A 20,804-nucleotide genomic window follows, 5' to 3' on the forward strand; every position below is an offset into this window, starting at 1 on the left:
AGATATTGGAGATTGTGAGGGCATAGAGTATTTGTATATAGTAGAATAAAGTAGATCTTTTATATAAGACTACTGAGTTGTCTGGTGTCTTGAGTGAAGATACAAGAGCCAGCAGAATCCTGGAGAAGTTTGGAGACTTCTGAAGAAGAAGAGTGAGAAGGCTTGGAGAGTTTGTCAGGGTCTTCAGCCTATTCTCTGAAACTCTGCTGCTTTGGAGAAAAGCATTAACCACTGACCAAAGCTGGTCAGCACCGCTGCATAACAAGGTGGTGAGTTAGAGCCAGAGGTGAAGAGCTACAACTCCCATCATCCCTGACATATAAGCCAACCTATGATAAATCAGACCAAATCACATCTAGCATAGTAGTGTTTTGCCCCCAAAGTAGCCAGTCAGATGCATGTGAGAAGTCCATTGGCAGTCCAGTAACAAAATGTGATCCTCCAGTGGATGTTTACCAGCAACTGGTATTCAAAGGCATACTGCATGTTGTCTCTGATACTGGAAGTACTACATAATCACGGATAACTTCACTTGCCATGACTTTATCTTACACTTTTAAAAATGTTTCAAACTGATGGGCATCAATACATATTGCTCTACTAAGTTCCATAGCTTAATTGTACATTATAAAAGGGTGCTTCATACAACTCCTCAGTATCCCATCATTCAGCTTCCTTGGATGACTTAGAGTTTTGGTACTACAGATGGTAAAAAAACCCCTCTCTGATTCCTCTACACCATGCATTGTTATACAGTCGCCCCTCTGTTTTCACGGGTTTGAAGTCCACAGTCTCAATTATTCACAGAGGGGTGAGCTCCATTAGCTAAAATGGTGCACTTTCCTCATAGAGCTGTTTTAGGCTTTTTTTAATTTGCTTTCTTCTGCTTCTCTTCATGTCTTACAAGACCCAGTGCCTTTTTGAGGCACAGTGACCAGGAGTTGGTATACAGTTTTAGAAGTATTGTTAAACAGGGCTTTTCTTATCATACAAAAAGTTGAATAGTACTTTCTGTAGGAACACAGGATTCACAGAGCATTAAGAACTACAATACGTGAGAAGGAAATTAACAATGCATTGTTGAAATAGGCAAATATGGGCTTTATATTTATTTATAGGATCACTAAAGTAAACAGGTGACTTGAAGATACATACACATACTCCAGGAAGGATGCAAATCTTATTGCTTATTCCGTTCAAGCATGAATAAGCATGGGAGAATCAATAATTTCAAGTCTCTCCTGCCCTTTAATTGGGAGAGATAACAAGAGCTTTTCTGTGTCTATGGACTTTTCTTTTTGAAAAATATTTGTTGGCACAAAAATGGTTTTTTTTCCAAAGAAAATATTTTTGCTAAAAGAAACACAACTTTATATGTGTCGTAGTTGCAAAAATGACAAGCTTAGTACAAACATCCCCCCCAAAAGCATCAAAATGTGAAAAACTCATTACAGTTAGTTTTTTTTCTCAGTAGAGTATCTCAGTGGATCAACACACTGTTTGTCAATGAGGAGAAGAAAAATTGTTAGCATTCCTTAGATCCTTGATGTTGTGAGACTTCTTTCTATTATATCTTGCCTAATTAGGCTCTAAGTAGTTATAAAGTAGTGTTTTAACATCATTGGTCTTATTTAGGGATGAATAAGAAAAAGATGGGGAACAGGATAGGTTTTTTTAAGCAGTATTAATAATCCCTCTTTTGTGTGATTGAATTCTATATGGACAATCAGGAATTGTGTTTAAAACTGTACTGCGTATTTTTCATTTCTTTATAGTCACAGAAGAATGAATAAATGTCTGTGTAAATGTGTAGGCCTGAAATATATTTTAATTAGATCTTCACAAATTTGAAAGGTCACTAATTAATTTTCCTTTCTTCCTCTTAAAGGACTGAGCATCTATATTCCTTTTTTGTTCAGTGGAGTCCAGAAATCTATGCAGAAGATACTGGAGAAACAAGTAGAGAACCTGGATTTATTGTAGTCAAACAAATAGAATCTGAAGCTGGTGAAGATTCATTTAATGAAGCAACAGCTAAGGAGTGGGAGGTAAGTGATCATAAACATTTTCAATTACTTTAGAAGACACGATTTCTGTTTGTAACGCTTTAGCAGGACTATGGAGAAATGGTCCATGAAATGGTCCAAAAGCAGGACGATGGAGAAATAAATTTAAATTATTGCACCATGTATTTGTATACTTCTTAACCATTTCAGTTACTTAATTTTTGTCAACTCTACTCTCTTCCTCCAGTATAGACATCATTTAACATTCCCTGCATTTTTAGGGTCTGTTCTGGGCCAGACTGCTATTACATATATGTGTTTGTAACATGCCATTTGTATTACTTTTAACAGGAAACCCCACTTTAATCTTGAAATCAATAGTTGAAGCAGTAAACAAACAGTAGAGAAATTTTAGCTATTCAGAAATTGTAGGTTTATTTTTCAGCCCTAGCCAGCACAGACAACCATATGTTCTTCATCATTGCACTAAGCATGTGATTTGCTAACTTTCTACAGCAGATTCTCTTGTGCAGTAACCATGTACCTGAACATATGGGGATGCTACCATGGGCCAAGCCTGTGGTATCCTGCCCCTGGTTCCAACCTGGGTTGGTCCCTGGACCAACAGGGTAACAGGCAAGTGTTTATACATGTGCTCACTACCCTCCATAGAGCTGCTGCTACCCCTTGTCCCTTACTTGCCATCACCATCGTGTCTTCCTTGAAGGGTCTCATCATGGCACATAAGTGCATAAATGGAGTACCCGGCTATACCTATGTGGCCAGGCGCCCTTCTCCAGCATCACAGGCTGTGTGGAGGACTGTGTGCAATGGCAGCAGCAGGTAAGGGGAGTGTGGGGCTATGTGGTGGGCTAGCTGTTGCTGCGGAGCTTTCAAGAAATTCGGTGGCAACCATTTGGCCTTTCACCCTACAAAAAGATCCCTTTGGGTCAGAATCAGTCCAAAGCCATTAGATTGGCATCTGGACGGCCCATCCTAGCATAGCAATAGTGGTCTAGATCATGTGTACAGGACATCTGGAGGTCATGGAGAATACAGGTCTTTTGGCCCATGTGTACAGGCCCCACATGTTAATTAAGGAAGACCTTAGAGCTCCCCATGCAGCTATTTCTGCCTCAGTCATTCCCTCTGCCTTTGTCTTTTCCTCTTTTGTCAGGCTTCTGTTCTGTACATTTATTGATCAAAGAAAGCGCTGGGCCTTTACTATTGTGCAGACGAGATATATACATGTAGTTTATGCTGTTACACTTTGCTTATTGTGTATCAATATAAGAAATATGCAACAGGAAAATACAATAAGACCCATTTATCCATGGGTTCGCTTTCTGCATTTTCAGTTGCCCATGGTCAGAAAGTGTTACAGTAATTTATTTACATATTTTGCTGCAGCATATAAACTGATAAAGCCTTCATGGAACAGGCAGGTACACAAGAACTTGGCTTCTGTGCCGCCGCAAAAGAAGTTGGCTGAGGTGGTGGCCAGAAAATGTTGGCAAACAAAATAGCAGTGGCCAAGAACACTGAAAAGCAAAGCACAGCTCATGAGTAGCCTTTTTTCTTACCCTCCCCTGGCACAAAACTAGTTCCCAAATAAAATACGTTTTTCTGTTCTCCAAATGCTTGCCTTTTCCTTCCTCACTACCACCCAGTCTCACCTGTTTCAGTAGCAGGCCTTTTCATGAGAGGGTTCTTGTGGGGAAGGAGGAAAGAGAAAGCCTTGGCAGGTAGAGGCAAAGGTTGCAAACCGCAATAAATGTTCCCTGAGCTATGTTTCTGATGTCATGCAAGGAATTTATGATGCTGCATAAATCTTAACAAATTAATTGTGTGTTTGTGTCCTAAGCATATTTTCTTGTATACTGGATAATATTTTGTGGTTTATACATCTGAGTTATGTTTGTGAAGACTTGTATGTACAGGTTGTTTCATATTTCAGTGATTGTACTAAGATGAATGTCATAGATGTACCAGTTAGTCATCTTGATTTGGAATGTAACTGTGTGTGTATGGTTGGATTTGCATCAGAATCTGCTGTATTTTTCAAAATTAAAAATCCTTTGAAGTTGATACAAAAAATATGAAACGCTATTAATTTGGTGTGTCTGTGGAAATAGATTATTATAATGTAGGATTTATGGCATAATGTAAGATTGTAAAAACAAACAGCATAGCATTCTTAATTCAAATTTTCAAACTTTAATTCTTTTTTTAAAAAATACTTACCATATTGCAGGTATATTTATATACTCTTGGGGTATGGGCATTAAATCATTCATGAGAGTGAAGATTGCTGCAAAATACCAGTTTCCTTTATTTTGCCTGTAAAGGTCAAAACCTCAGTTTATAATCTGTGGTGTGGACTGCAGTGATCATCATTAAAAATTCAAGGACACAGTGGTTTAGGCATATGAAAGAATACGATCTGAAATCCTCTCTTTGATCCAAAATAGCATTGTTATATCCTGTGTTGAATGATTCAAAGGTGGGGAAGCCCTTTCAGTGTGATGGCCAAATTCATTTTCAGTGATACAAACCAACAGTTAATGCATTGCATTAGAATTCTTTTTTAAGTTTTGTAATCACTTTCTATTTTGACTGTGTCAGTCTGCAATCTCCATGCCTGCTTTCCGTAGAAAAAGCTCATCCAAATAAAAATGCACAAACATGTCCTAGTAGGTTTTTTTTAAATTGAGCTACAGTGTCTACTGCAGTGTGTAGGACAGTAATTCTGTAGCCAAATACTAATTTTTATGTGCATGCTGATCAGGTGTGCAATTTTAAAAAATGACACTGCTCAGACTAAAGTATAAACAAGTTTACCTGGATTTCATATTGTAAATTCTTAAACCAAAGAAAAGAATGGTACATGGGGATAAGGACAAATAACACTTCTGCAGTTACAAATTTGATTGAAGCATCCTTTCCCGTGCAGATTACTGTGATCTGCCATTTGTATAATATAAGGGATATTATGACAGATACTATGAATTATCAGTTATAGAAATAGCAATAGGAGCTTCATTTATATACAGCTTCATATCGCACTGAACAGTTTCAAAGTGGTTTACAACTGTAAACTAATTGCCCTCATCAAGCTGGGTACTCATTTTAGCGATCTCAGAAGGATGCCAGGCTGAGTTGACCCTGAGCCCCTGGATGGGATTAAACTCGCAACTTTATGGTTTGTGAGTAAGTGGCTGCAATAGTGGCATTTAACCACTGTGCCACCAGAATCAAAGACTTCCTCTTTTTCAAACATTGAACAACTCTTGTGTGTCCACATTACAGCTTTGTAGGGCGAATTTTCCAATTCCAAAGACCATTCTCTGATGGTACTAACTTTGTTAACTCCAACATTTACCAGGAATTTGCAGTAGCTTTCATTTAAAACATGCCCTCTGTGATGAGATCCTTTAATAAGCTGCTTAGAAAAAAACAATAGAATGTATTTATGCAAACAGTGAAGCTTAACAACATTAGCATTTGGATACTTTCCAATATTTGGGTTAACATCAGTTGGTAAACACTCTTTGAACCATTATTCTTAATGTGGTAAGCTTCCTTTTAAATCACATTTGAGAATATTTTGTATTAGTAAGTAAATCAGTGGAACAATATTGATTGGTTTTAACCATCTAGCTATGTGTTAGCTGCCAACACATTTGTCTTTAAGTATGCGTCTGGTTGTCTTGTTTTATTTTCTGAATAAGCCTCTTCACGTTTCTCAGCGCTATGAAAATTAGACTACTCAGACATAACAGGCAAAGTTTTGCAATGTTAAACAGAACCAAGGTCAAAATATATTTTGACAAGTTTGGATCTGCTAAGATTGGAAAAACAAAGTGAAGTGTGAAAGATCTTTCTAAAAGCTAGAATTTTTGAATGAGCATAGTAACTTGTGTTGTGTATGTCCTTTTGTGCCTTATTTATATCTTTAGGGACTTTGTTGACATTTAAAAAGCAGGCAAGCTTTGTATAAACTTTAAAAATAAGTTGTCATAATTGTCAGCTTGGTGTATCTCTGCTTTTCCTTGGTGTGCTACTTAAAAGTTTTTAAAAAAAACAAAGGCTTATTAACATGCTGTGGTGATAAATACTCATATAATGTATATATGCTAAAGCTATAATTTCATTTCCATCGCTCTTGAATACTTACTGTTTGAAGCATCCTCATCTTTGTCAATATCATCACCACCCTGGTGTTTCAGCTAGTATTTAAAAATATCTTCCCTATATTTTAGAGGATCAAGTTTTGTCCTTATCAGAACTTTGCCAAAAGTGACTTTTTAAAATTGTTGCTACATTACTTTGATTCAATGGAATGTTAAATTCTTTTAAGAGGTCTTACAATTTTTAAAAATTAGTACTGTATTTCTAATCCTGAATTAGTTTTTGCAACAGAGGTCCAAAATACACTGCAGACATAATCCAGTTCAAGACCTCTTTAATTGTCCTGGCTCAGTGCTAGAGAATTCTGGGAATTGTAGTTTATTGTGGTACTGACAAAGAAGGCTCAATGTCTCACAAAATTACAGTTCCCAGGATTCCCTAGCATTGAGTCAGGGCATTTAAAACAGTCTGCAACTAAATTATTTCTGCAGTATGTTTTGGATCAAAGTATATAAAGACACTTTCACATATCTATCTGGGCTTCAAATTATAATATATAATGTCTGATACCTATTCACATATCTACCTGGGTTTCATATTATAATAATATGAAACTTATTAAACATATAAAAAAACTTCAAGGTTTTCAGGTTTGTATGTTTGTTTGTAAAAACAACTTTGATTTTGTAAATACTGACTTTAAACAGTGAGACAGTGATGTGTGCCTTTTATTTATAATCTGACAAAGACATTTTGTTTAAATGTGGCACCTATCCCATACTTTTAGACTCTCAGAATGACATGAATGCACTGTGTCTCTCTATATTTCTGACAAGTGTTTACAGCCATTAAACAATACTTTTAAATGTACAGTATCCTCTTTTGTTACTAGCTATCTAAAGACATGCAGTCACAGAAGTTAGCACTAACAAGTAAACGAAGATTTGGAGGAATATTATCCTTTAATTGCCATTTATCAACATGAATTTTTCACTACATGTTACAGAACACTGTTATTATTATTATTATTATTATTATTATTATTATTATTATTATTAACCTGTATTTATAAAGCACTGTAAATTTACACAGCACCTAATAGTCAAAGTTACAGTGGGCCCTGGGTATCCATGGGTGTTTGGTTCCAGGACTAAGTGCAGATAGCAAAAAATGGATGATGAAGTACATATCAATAATATGGGGTAGGGCAGCAGCAGATGCAGTAGCAAATACTAGCTGGCATATATACAATCTTTGGGCTCCACCTCTTCCAGAGAGCTTTCTGGCAGCCGAAAAGGAGTGTCTCTTTGCCACTCTATTTTTGGCCAGGTTGAAGACAAATTGAGGCTGCAGTGTGTGGTTGCCACAACTCCATCTGTCTTCGGAAGGGTCAGTGTCATGCCTCCAGAGCATCTTTGATGCTCTTGAGACATATATGTAGTTGAGATTATATTAGGCTTTCTATGTATCAGTTTAGGAGGGGAAATAGAGATCTACAGCTTTAAGAAAGACAAGGATTGTGGGAAATCCCAGGGTCTTATACTGTCTCCCTCTAGCTAAGTTTCAGTTGTGTAGTAAGATTTCAGCCGTCAGACCTGGAGAGAGTATTTTCCTTTGACAGAGATAAGTCCACAAAGAAGAAAGAGAAATCCTCAGAAGAAGAAAGATAAAACCCACCAAGAAGAGAGAGCAAAGTATTTAGGAAGGACTATGGAGAAAAAGGAGATCAGTTTCATGTTTTGTGTTTATAACCTGTAAAGTTTTTGGAAACTTAAGAAATTTGTGGACAAGTCTTTTGTTCTGGCTGTGTTCCCGAGAGCCAGAGGCCTTACTACACCCAAAGTCCATAGTATTGCTCTTGGGACAAAACAGTCGGCTTGAAGCTGCCTCTTTGGGGCGGTCTGTTTTGCCTCATAGTTGATGGAAAGGTTCCACCAGTAAAGGCTTAAAATATTCTTCAGTTTATTATCTTGTGGGAGAGGGTTAAAATTGGAGTTTTGCTTCATACAGAATAGTATAAAATAAATTTCATATTCAGAAACCAGGTAAATTGAAAAATCAAAAAATCTACCAGCTTTAGACCAGAGATAAAGCTATGTTACATTGGCTTAAGGTCCACAGAGCTTAGGACAGTGGAAGCTCAGGTTGGTCCTTTAAAAGATGATCAACAGTGATGTGTGCAGTATTACAAATTATGCTTGCCTGCAACTTGCCTTCCGTGCTCTCTGATATTTTTCTTAGACTTTCAGGTTCAAATTCAAATGAGGAAGACAGAGTGCTTGGGACAACTTCATGTTGTTCAGGTCATCTGTTATCTCATGAAGCATCTTGCTCTATACCTTATGAGGTCCTTTATTGCTAGGACAATCTTTCAATGAGATGATCCATGCTTGTTCGTTGCTTACATCAGTAACTGGCAAGCAGGTGATGAGGTATTGCTGCTTTTAAGTTGCTGCAAATGACTTGTGTCTCCTAATTACTGTATATTTGATGCTGCTTCCAATTATAAAAAATCTCAAAGTGAATTCTTGATAATTTAGCATTGCATAACATCATTACTGATAATGTTAAGGCATTAGCCTTAGCTTTCAATTTTCTTGGCTTTGTGAAGCATAAGATAACCAGCAAGTTTTTAATGTGGGCAAAAAAGAATAACCAGTATGCAGGCTATCTGTGTGATAGAAGGCATATTTGTTACAATGTCTTGCCTGCTAATGTGCAAAAATATCTACAGAATATTTTACTTTTAGTCTCAGGTGCCCAAGAATTTTTTCTCTTTTGAAATGGTCTCTATTTTCTATCTTTAAAACAATGTTTTTTGTCCCATGATACTGAGTCCACATTTCTCCTGCTTAGTAGAACTCCTTTTTCTTTTTTATATTTTTCTCAGTTATTCAGGTGCCTTTCAGGCTTCTGGACTAAGAAAGCTTATATAATTCTGTGCTTTCCTGCCAAAGTGAAGGTAAAGCTAAACAGCAATGTATGAGACTTCTTCTGGGTAAATTACATCATCATCATCATCATGAACATCCTCATCATCATGCTGCATTGCAAGTGGTATTGTAGTGTATTAGCATTTGTTAATTACAAAAAAACCCAAACCCCAAACCCACAACAACCCAAGGCTCACTGGATATGTTTAATTATGGATTAGTAATCTAAGAAAAGTTAAGACCTTTTTGGGAGAAACAGAAAACTATTTTTGTTTACTCATATTTCTCATTAGATTTTAACCAAGGAGTGTTCTGTCTCTTTAAGCAATCTTGCTTTTTAAAACACTAGTGCACTGCAACCTCCCTTGAATATAGAAACCTTTCTGTTGTTCATTCACTGAACAAGACACACCCCAATGAGGACATACATTTCAGTGATTAGCTGTTTATCCTGTCAGTCAAGTCTACAACTAGCAAGTTACTCCATCTCTTAGCAAGGTTCTGCTGTGTTTGGGATTGGAAGCAGGTAGAGAGAATGTCGTGGGGAAATCCTCATGTAAAGCTAAAATTGATTTAACTGCTTTTTTCTGGAGGAAATGATTCGTTTCTGGTATGGCAAGAAAGGAAGGAAACACCACTCGGTGAAAAATAAATATACCCTGGTAATTCCTCTGAAAAATATTTTTATTGCTGTTTTGGTTGTCACTTGTATGATGCTGATGATGCTGTACAAACAGTACTTTTCTCTGATTATTTTGTAAAATTAGGTGGTACACAGTTGTTACTGTGCAAATATACTGTAAATCTGGATTGTACTGTTTTTATTGAAAGGCTGAACTGTGCCATATGCTTTGAATATAATTTTGGATGTTTTTAAGTAGTGTATTTTAGGGAGTTTTATATAGTAAACTGTCTACTTTTGAGCATTTTAGTGAGTGTGTGTCAATAAAACACAATATCAATCTAAAATAATTTTTATCTCCCATGATTTTCCAGATGCTAAGGTGAAGTCTGGCTATTGAATTATAAGACATTGACTTTCGTTAGAGCAGGACAGAGGGACACTGATCTGCAGGTGTTGTTAACTGCATAGCTTGTAGTGAATGTTCATGGAAATTGCAGCAAAACATCTGAATAGCCACATCTGCTCCATCCCTGCCTCTTCCATTAATATTACCTGATTTTAAATTCCTGAAAATAATGCATAGGAAGTAGTTAATGTTGTTCAGCTTCTTAAAAAGAATACAGTAATAGAAAAAATGTGAGATGATCACTATGTGACTTTTTTTGGCTTAACGGATGCCCTTGTGTGACTTCCAAAAGAGGAGGACAAACAACTGCATACAGGACTGGGTTGAGATGGATGAGGTCCTGGAATAGTTTGGAAGAGGGACATCCGTCCCATTCTTAGGCTCTATTCAAACTCTGGCAGATCAGACTTTGCAGTGTTGCCAGATCAAGAGGAGTCCTCCCTGGGGCCACAATTGGTTCTTCATAAGCTAGTGGAAGGTCTGGTTTGAGTGTTCCAGGAAGCCTGTGACTAGCTGGCCTGGTGGCCCCATTTGCCTCTTCACTCACACTGCAACTGGAAAACAGGGCCATGCTACAAAATCTTCAGGAGGCAGATGTGTGAGCATCCCCTCTTCCTAAGATTGTTTCTTTACAGCATTACAACACAGGTAGCTTGTGTATCCCATGTGTTGCCAGCAGCAGTGAGAAGCCCTCAGCCACTGTGGAACCTGGATCCTTTGATCCAGTTGTGTTATTAGCAATCCATTCTTAAGTGCATATAGAATATATGAGAGGGTCATTTGTGTTACCAACTTCACAGTATCAGTATCGATGCATTTTCATGTTTGTAGCTTTTGTAATGTGAATGGCACCGTTATGCGTCTTCTTGTATGTTGTATAAACCAGTGTCTCTATAGTTAAGGAGGGTTGTACAATCAGCTTCCATATCCATGGATTCTTTATCCACAGATTCAAACATCCACAGTTTGACACTCTCTCTCTCTCTCTCTCTCTCTCTCTCTCTCTCTCTCTGTATGTATATGTGTGTGTGTGTGTGTGTGTGTGTACACACACACACACACAAAGCTAACCTTGATTTTGCCATTTTATATAGGGGACACTATGCCACTGTAATTAATTGTATTTGAGCACCCATAGATTTGGGTATCCACAGGGGGTCCTGGAACCAAACCCCAGTGGATAGCGAGGACCCATTGTATTTTTATTTTCACACTGGTGACTTGGGATACCCAAACTAAGAATCATAGAATCTGAAACTTTATCAACAGATTCTAATTTTGTTGAACAGAAGATAACATTTGTAATTTGGTATTACAGGTAATTCAGGTCAGTTTGGAAATTTCCTCAGTTTTCCATATAGGAAAGAAAATGATGATGATATATTTTTACATATTTCAAGCACCTTTATTTGCATTTGGTGCTCATTTTTAAGGACTAGACATGCTGTAACAATGGAAATGGAAATGAATGGTATTGTTTAAAAGTTTGCCTGTAAAAAAAAGTTTGAAAGCAAATAGAGAACTCATTGCTTTGCACCTCTTTCTGTGGGAGGATGTTACCCATTGTTACAGAACACTTTGTCATATAGTGATAGTTCAAGCACTGAGCCTTCTACTCCTTGTAGCAAATTAAGGCCTATTCTTGTCATTCTCCTCTCTGATGCTATAAAATCGATAATACTGGCTTTGTTATTCCATTGGATCTAAATTGTGTTTCTGGAGTGTGTAAAATGTGAGCAACTGGTTCAGTTGTTTCAGAGCACGAAAGATAAAAGTTAGAACAATGAAGAGTAAGCACAGTTGTGAGTATAATTATGTTGACAAGTATACTTTACATAGCTCCAATATTTCTCAATATCTAGAGCCAATGGTAGTAAAGAAACAGAATTATTCCATTAGCTATTGGATATATTTATGTGGTAATCATAAGAATATGCTGACCTGAAACGTACAGTATAATGTTGTGTTTGCTGACAAGTGAATAGAGTGAGTTTAAGGCTCTTCCACCACCATTCTTTTAAGTGGGAGACTAGTAGCCCCATATAGGGTTTCTGTAAATATTTTTTCTTTCCAACAGTAGGTTAGATTAATTCAGAAAGTAAATGAAACAACAGTATTCTAGTGATGCTGTTTTTAAAACGGGTAGCTCTTAAAATGAGGTGCTTCTTTCTGTCTTCATTGATTTGGATATTTTTCACTTGTTGAGTAGATAGTTTATAAGCAGATTACATGTCCCACAAGCCCTTGGCATCTCTTAAGGCTATCACTTCTTAAGGAAGTCTTAGCTGCAGTTAAACTCTTTATCATGATATAGGATGCATCTGCACTGTGGAAGTAATGCATGCAGACACCACTAACTGTCATGGCTCCATTCTATAGGATCCTGGGATTTGTAATTTTATGAGTACCAACACTCTTTGGCAGAGAATGCTAAAGAACTTGTAAAATTATAAATCCCAGGATTCTATAGGATGAAGCACTTAAGAGTGGTATTTTTTACAGTGTAGATGCACCCTCAGTGTAGGTTATTTTTTTTAAAACTTATTTTGATTGAGACTGTGATAAAGTTCTTGATGAAGAGAAGTCTTCTTGATAAACTAGAAGTTGAATAGAGATCACTATAAGGTTCATTGAATGAGTGTTTGAAGAGAAGGGTCATCCATTGCTTTTTTAATATTGTCCTTTCTGATTTATTTTTATTTTTCTCCATGTATTCTTTTGCATGGAGACTGGTATGCTTTGACCCATGTAGAAGAGTAAATACATACAGAGTAAAAACCATAAAAACACCATGGCCTAAATACCATAAAGGTACCAGAGCCCATCCGATATTGGGAATTAAACATGGTCATCCCTGCTTAGTACTTGAATGAGAGACCACCAACAAAAACCAGACGCTATAGGCTGTATTTCAAAGGAAGGAACTGGCAAAAGCATTTCTTGAGTATTCCTTGCTTAAGAAAATGCTGTAAAATCCATGGGATCACCATAAGTGGATAAGCAACTTGAAGGCACATATATACATGATGGCATTCATTAAAATATAAGATAAGAAGTGGGATTTAATGTTATGGGTGATGTTGCTAGTTTCTGTATCACTGTTGCTTGAGTAGATATAGAAGCATGGTGTGGTCCTTTTTGAAGTACCGTAATCAGAACTGTACACCATGTTTGGTGTGGGTGCCACCATAGATTTGAATCAAAATGTTACTACTGTATATTGTCAGTGTCTTCTCTAGTTTCTTTCCGAGCATTGATTCACCTTTTCTCAGCAGGGCTATGCTGTTACTTTTTTTATTTATTAATTGAAATATTCATAGCCACTTTATATCCCAGGGCATTTTAAAAAGTCTGTTTAAAAGAGCTAAAAAGAATAACAGTAATTTTGAAAGACTAAAAATAATTTTAGACCATTTATCATGCAAAACATATTATAACCAGGTAAAACAATTTATAATAATGCTGTCACAAGATTTCTTTCCTAGTTATAGTTAAACGATCATATTCCATCATAAACATTCGAGCTTGTTAGTAACTAGTTCTATATAGCTAGTTACTTGTGATTAATTTCCTTTCTCCAGTATGAAAAGTATTGCTAGCTTACATTATAATTGCATTAACATGAGTTAATGTACACCTACATTACATTGCAGTAGTAACTTAGGAATGTATAACTAATTTGAAGGAAAGTAGAGACCTTTATTCATACAGGAGGTTAGGATCTCAAGCTCTAGTTCAATTATCTATCCAGTTAGCCTTGCTTTTGTAATTTTGTTTTATTTTTTAATTATGTGATCTTCCCTAGATTAGTGAGATGTCATCAGCCTAGAGATTGGTAGAGAAAGAAGGAGATATATTATGTATACAGTAGTCTATACACATCTTTGTCCTAAGATCAGTACAGATGTTTAAGGCGAAAGGGAAGCAAACATTAGAGGAAATAAGGAGAGAGTACAACAACTTACCTCTTACTTTATTATTATTATTATTAACCTTTATTTATGAAGTGCTGTAAATTTACACAGCGCTGTACATACAATCTTTTTAGTTAGACGGTTCCCTGCCCTCGGGCTTACAATTTAAAAAGACATGACACAGAAGGAGAAGAGAGTGGTGGAGGGAAAGGGTAAGAGGTCCAGCAGTTCATCTCTACCTCCAAGGCCTGGACCAAGGCAGATGGACTGGAGGGAGGGCTTGGGTTCTTAATGGATGGTTAATCATTTTCCAGGGAAAATACATACTCTCAAGTAGGATAATGCATATACAGTACATAGCAATACAGGAAATGGTTTGATAAACAAACAACAAAAGAACACCAAATAGCAAGCGACAATTATGCAATGCCTGGGAAGGCTACTCTGAACAGGATGGTTTTCAACTCGGTTTTGAAGCTGGTTAAAGAAATGATGGCTCTTCCTTGTGGGGGAAGAAGGTTCCAGGAGTGGGGGGCAGCAAGTGAAAAGGGGCGAATCCGGGATGGGACAGAGGAAATCCTGGGCTGAGACAGCAGACCTTGACTACCAGAACGGAGGGCCCTGGAGGGAAGGTGAGAAGAAAGAAGGTCTGATAAGTAAGGAGGGACCAGCCCATGGAGGACTTTAAACGTCGACAGCAGGAGCTTGTACTGAATACGGAAAGGGAGGGGGAGCCAGTGAAGGGATGCCAACACAGATGTGGGCAGAGCGGTGGGTGGAAGTGATAATGCGTGCAGCTGAATGCTGAACATAGATTAAAGGACGGAGGTGAGAAAGAGGAAGCCCAGCCAGGAGGACATTACAGTAATCAAGTCGTGAGATCACTAGGGCATGGACCAGGATCTTGGCAGTAGAGGCGGAGAGATATGGTCGGATTTTGGCAATATTGTACAAGAAGAATCTACAAGCCTTGGCTGTGGTCTGGATCTGAGGGATACATGACAGAGAAGAGTCAAAGATAAAACCAAGACTGCGGGCTTGCTGGACTGCTTGAATAGAAATGTTGTTCACAGAGACAGAAAAGGAGTGTTGAAGGGTGGGCTTAGGAGGAAAGACAAGAAGCTCCGTCTTGGACATGTTGAGCTTCAAACGCCGATAGCACATCCACTGCGAGACAGCTGTGAGGCAAGATGAGACTTGCTGTTCAAGCCTTGGAGAAAGGTCGGGGGCGGAAAGATACAGCTGGGTGTCATTGGCATACAGGTGGTAGGAAAAGCCAAAAGAGCTAATGAGTTTTCCTAAGGACAGTGTGTAGAGAGAAAACAGAAGGGGACCCAGAACAGAGCCCTGGGGAACTCCAACAGATAAGGGAACAGGAGAAGAAGTCTGACCCCCTGCAACTACTGCAAAAGATCTGCCAGACAAGTAAGATCTAAACCAGTCGAGAACAGAGTCTGAGAACCCAAGGTCAGAGAGTATGTCAATTAGGAGAAAGTGATCAACAGTGTCAAAGGCTGCAGACAAATCAAGAAGGATGAGAACAGAGTAAAGGCCATTAGCCTTGGCCTGTAAAAGGTCATTCAAAATCTTAGTGAGAGCTGTCTCTGTAGAATGCCTTGGGCGGAAACCAGACTGAAAGGGATCGAGGATGGAGTTGGCTTCAAGAAACTCAAGACAGCGTGAATAGACAACCCGTTCCAAAACCTTAGAAAGAAAGGGGAGAAGAGAAATTGGACGATAGCTAGACAGAGAGGAGGAGTCAAGAGAAGGTTTTTTCAGAATTGGGAAAATGAGAGCATGTTTGAAGTCCGACGGGAAGGAGCCTGTAGAGAGAGAGAGATTGAAGATATGGAGAAGCGAGGGCAGAAAGGAGGGAGCTATAGAGATTAGAAGACGAGTAGGAATTGGATCAAGAGAACAGGTTGCAGGTTTGGAGGAATTCAGAAGTGTAGAGAGTTCATCCAAAGAGGCAGGAGGAAACACAAATTTTCTAATTTGTTAGGTGAGGGTGATAGAAGATTAAGAGCAGAAGAGCAGAAGAAGAATTGGGGGGAACTATCTCAGAGCGAATAGTGAAAATCTTAGAGTTAATTAAATAATTAGCAAAGTCATTAGGAGAGAATGATGAAGAGACAGGAGGAGAGGGAGGTTTAAGCAAAGTGTTGAAGGTGGAGAACAAACGCTGCGAGCGCCTCTCATTGGCGGAGATCAATGATTTGTAATAATTCTGTATTGCCATAGAAAGGGCGCGTGAGAAGGAAGAAAGAACAAATTTGAAATGAATAAAATCAGCCCACTCTTTGGACTTTCTCCAAAGACGTTCGGCCGCTCTAGAGCAGGACCGGAGAAACTTAATGTTGGGGGTAAGCCAGGGCTGAGGTCTAGTCTTGGAGGAAGAAGTGCGGGCAGAGACAGGGGCAAAATGGTCGAGAGTTGAGGAAAGAGTGGAGTTAAATAAAGACATTGCTGAATCAGCAGAATCCCCGAGATTTAGGGAAGAGAGAGATGAATCCAGGGTCAGACCAAGATGGTTAGAGTCGACAGATTGAAGATCACAAAAATGGCGTTCAATAGTATGGCGAATAGGAGGAGTATAAGTAAGAGCAAAGGAGATTGAATGAATGAATGAATAAATAAATAAATACTTTATTTATGTGTGGCTGTCAGGAAGAAGCAAGTGGATCCCAGACAGCACATTTTGCCATTAATTCATGGTGTGTTGTGTGACCTGGTCATGTGAATGAGAAAATGTTGTTGTTTTTTAAGTTAGTATCAAATCAAGAGTCTTACAATCTCCTAATATCAATAATACCAGTTTTAAACAAAAACAACAGTTAACATTTAAAAGCACAAGCAGATTTTATATACTTTAATATACACTTTATATATTAACTCCATTGTAGGTCTGCTAAAACTTTTTCCACTGCCACCTCGATCATTGTTAATTGTTTCATAAGGTATACTGGACACAGATTTTATTGTTTTGAGTGGCATGGCTGAATATGAAATTCAAAAACTTGATAAACATATCCAAGAAGTAAAAACAGACATATAATTTGATCACTTTTAATATTGTAGATCTTTCTCATCTGTGGGGATTCTCAGTTACAGGGGCCCCGTGGATAGAAAAAAATACAGATGTTCAAACCCCATATTATTCAATGGGTGGTGACGTGCCTGCATCCATGAGCACACACCATCATTGAATAATATGGAGCATGGGTAGCTGCAGACACTCCAATCTGCAGATAGCTAGCCTGTAGATGTGGCAGGTCCACTGTAATGGTATAGCCTTAAATGCCTGTTTCAACAGTTATTGCTCCATACTAGAGTGCATTTTTATAATGTTAGATAATCCCTGCTGCTTCAGATGGTGAGAATTTCCAAGAGCAGGACTACGTGAGTTCAGCTTCCTTTGGAGGAGGGATCTCTTGGATAATTTTGTCATATTTATGCACTTATGTGTGCATTTATTTATTTAATACCTTGCCTTTGTTGCAACATGGGATTCAAAGTGGCTTACACGGATTTAAAATGAAAATGCAGCTACAATTTTCATTTACAAATATGCAGGCAAAGTATAGATGGAGGCAATGAACCTGTGGTTCATTGGTGTTCCAGACTTTTATCTATTTTCCAAAGTTTCAGTTTCTTCTATTCAAGATGAAAAGACATATTTAGCTTTTAGGTAGGGTTGCCATAACCCTCCTGCCAGCGGCACATTCCCGGTTTTTCACCACTAGGGGGCATCCCTGCACGGTTTCCTCCTTGACTCCTGGCCTGTTGCCAATCTGGTGACTTTCACACCAAAATGGGTACTTTTCAGAGCCTTTGGTATGATTTTGGTGGTTGGTTTTAATGGTAATTTTGAGAGTTGAAATAAGTTTCAATTATTTTTATTCAATTAGGGCTATGTTTTATTGCCATATTAACATTACAGGGACTTTTCACGGATTTTGACTGAATATTTGGTGAGATACGGGGGGATTTGATGAGTTTTGGCCAAACGTTTGGGGAATTATCTTCGAGGCTTGTTGGCAACAGGAGGTTGCCAGACTCAGGAAGAGGAGCTCCTCCTCTGTTTAGTCCCCACGTGGACCAGACCCAGCAAGGCAGCAGAGGGGAGAGGGCCATTTCCTTTGGCACCGAGGCGAGGAGGAGGAAGAGGAGGTGCATGGCCATTTTTAACTCAATGCTAGGGGGATCCTGGGAATGCTAGTGTTTGGGAGACATTGAGACTTCTCTGTCAGAGATGGCTCTGAGGCCACAATAGACTACAATTCCCAGGATTCCCCAACACTGAGCAGTCTCAAACTGGACCATTTCCTCAGTGTGGATGCAACTGGTGAGGAATTCTAGGCACTGCAGTTCAACTACATTTGGTGGGTTATGTGATTCCCTGTCAGAGATAGCTCTGAGGCCACAGTGTACTACAATTCCCAGCATTCCCCAACACTAACCCAGGACAGTTAAGTCACTCTCGAACTGGATTATTTCCTCAGTGTGGATGCAGCTTTGGTGAGGAACTCTGTGGGCATTTCAGTCCAGCTATGTTTTATTTTTGCAGTGTATTTTGGACCAGAGACAAGGTGACCAGACATCCTCCTCCTTTTCCAGGACATGTTCTCTTCTGTCAAATTTCAAAATATCCTCCATTTTGATCATGCCTTAGAAACATGCATTTATATTAACATTTTTTAAAAATCAAAAATTTTTGCGTGTCCTCCATTTATTAAAACTGTGTCCTACATTTGAAAATGTTGTCCTACATTTGTCCTGGTTTGGAGGTCCTGACTTATGGCAACCCTACTTTTAGGTGGAGAGCAATGCATGTATCGACATTGAGGAGAAACATCAAATATTCATGCTGATCCATTGATTAAAGGAATATTGATGGGTCTTTCTGAACCATTAGTACAACTTTATTGACACTTTCAGCTCATTCCCAACAATAGTGGTGTTAATGCTACTAAAAATGTGATTTCTGGCATATAAATTCAGAATGTGCAGGTGAAGACATTGCACGTGTTTTAAGGATAAACAGCACTGAATCTCAGGCCACTTATTCCTTATCTTTCTGTGTGACTGCAAAAATTTTGTGCCCATTTTAGACTAATGGCTCTTTGTGTGTTAGTTACCTGCCAATTTACGATGACTCCTTGAATTTTATACTGTTTTCTTAGCCATTGAATACTTAGAGGTGGTTTATCAGTGTGTTCCTGTAAAAATACCTGATTTTTCCTGGTGGCGGTAGTATCCCATTCAGATACTAACCAGGACTGACCTTGTTAGTTTCATGGTATTTTGGCCTTAGCATAACATCAGCACACAGAGAATGTGATTAGTCATAACTGTAGTTAATGGAAACTTCAAACCATCATTCATGTAGCTGGCTTGTTTTCTCTAAATGTAGTTCATATTAAAAGACAAACCCATGTTAGCCTGGAATATCAGTGGGCAAAGGATCTACGTTTGAGACTTAGAGTTCATCTCAAAGGTGCTACAAGATCACTTTTCCTACTGATAGTCCATAGTCATTAGATTCAAGGGTTCGGAGCACATCTAGTAGTCACTCTGGAACAAAAGAAAGGGAACACCTAAGCATAGTGAGGGTCATCCTTATAACACTAAACCATGTGTAAATCAAACTCAAGTGTTGAAACATGTGAGCAGTCCCAGTTGGTCCTGAACAGAGAGCGGTGGACATAGTCATGGATAGAATTAGCAGCAGTTTTTCTGACTAGCAAACCTCTAGGGACCATATAATTGTGCACCCATGCAGTAAAAGCTGTCCAGGAGGGGAATAACTAGTTTAGCTTGTTATAGAATTGTCAGCACATTTACAAAAGCAATTGGTGTACTTCAACGCAATAAAGCCTGTCCTGATAAAGGCTGGTTTTAGATTATATTGACAGGATATTAGCAGCTTTTCTGGGACTATATTCTAGATAAAGCACTAAGAAAAGAAGTACTATGCCTGATCTGGCCAAGATACATTCTCTAATAAATAGAGTGCCACAGTTTGTTTTTTTCAAAATAGCCTGTGGTATTTTGTTCTAGTTCTTGCTTCCTGGTTTGGCCTAAAAATAAAAAGATGATTTTTGTAATCAGAGAAGTCAAGAAAGTGATGCAGATTGCACCATTTGTACCTGGATTGTTGGTAGCAATTTGCAGGTATTTATTTATGTTCAACTGTTCTATATTTTGGATATTTATGTATAGCACTTGCATATATGAAACTGGGTACCAAATGTTGTTATATGTGGCTTCACATTTTTTCTGACTTAACAACAGTGATCCTATGGCAGCCCTGCCACAGGATTTTCTTATTTATTTATTTATTTATTTTATAACAACAAGAATAATAATAACATTATTTATACCCCGCCTCTTTATACCCTGCTCTTCAGCCACAAAGACTCTCAGAGCTGCATACAAATGGTTAATTTTAAAGTTCCTTGTCCTTAGCCTTATAGGCTAAATATGTACTTGCTATTGCCATTAACAACAACAACAAAACACTCCCCCCCCCAAAGGCTAACTGCAATTCTGCAGCATGGCTAACCAATTAAGGGAGTCACAGTGCAGTAACATCTAGGGGACCACAAGTTATCCACCCTGTTTTATAAATACATAATATAAATATATTAATTGAATTGCTTTTCAGTGTTCAGTTGAATAATTCAACTTGAGCATCCGTGGATTTTGGCATCCACATGGCGATCTTGAAACCAAACCCCAGTGGATACCAAGGGCCCATTGTATTTGGGTGCTCTCCATTCGTGTGTT

General features: G+C 38.2%; 1 protein-coding gene across 1 annotated transcript in view; it reads left to right on the forward strand.

The window, feature by feature from the left end:
- Positions 1-20,804, forward strand: part of OXR1 (oxidation resistance 1) — a 268,660-nt gene that overhangs the window by 223,681 nt on the left and 24,175 nt on the right. Inside the window, 1 exon segment of the mRNA XM_042462436.1 lies at positions 1,889-2,048. Within this exon segment, the coding sequence (XP_042318370.1) occupies positions 1,889-2,048 (160 nt within the window).

Source organism: Sceloporus undulatus, chromosome 4, assembly GCF_019175285.1.
Source record: "Sceloporus undulatus isolate JIND9_A2432 ecotype Alabama chromosome 4, SceUnd_v1.1, whole genome shotgun sequence".
In the NCBI taxonomy this organism is placed as follows: domain Eukaryota; kingdom Metazoa; phylum Chordata; class Lepidosauria; order Squamata; family Phrynosomatidae; genus Sceloporus; species Sceloporus undulatus.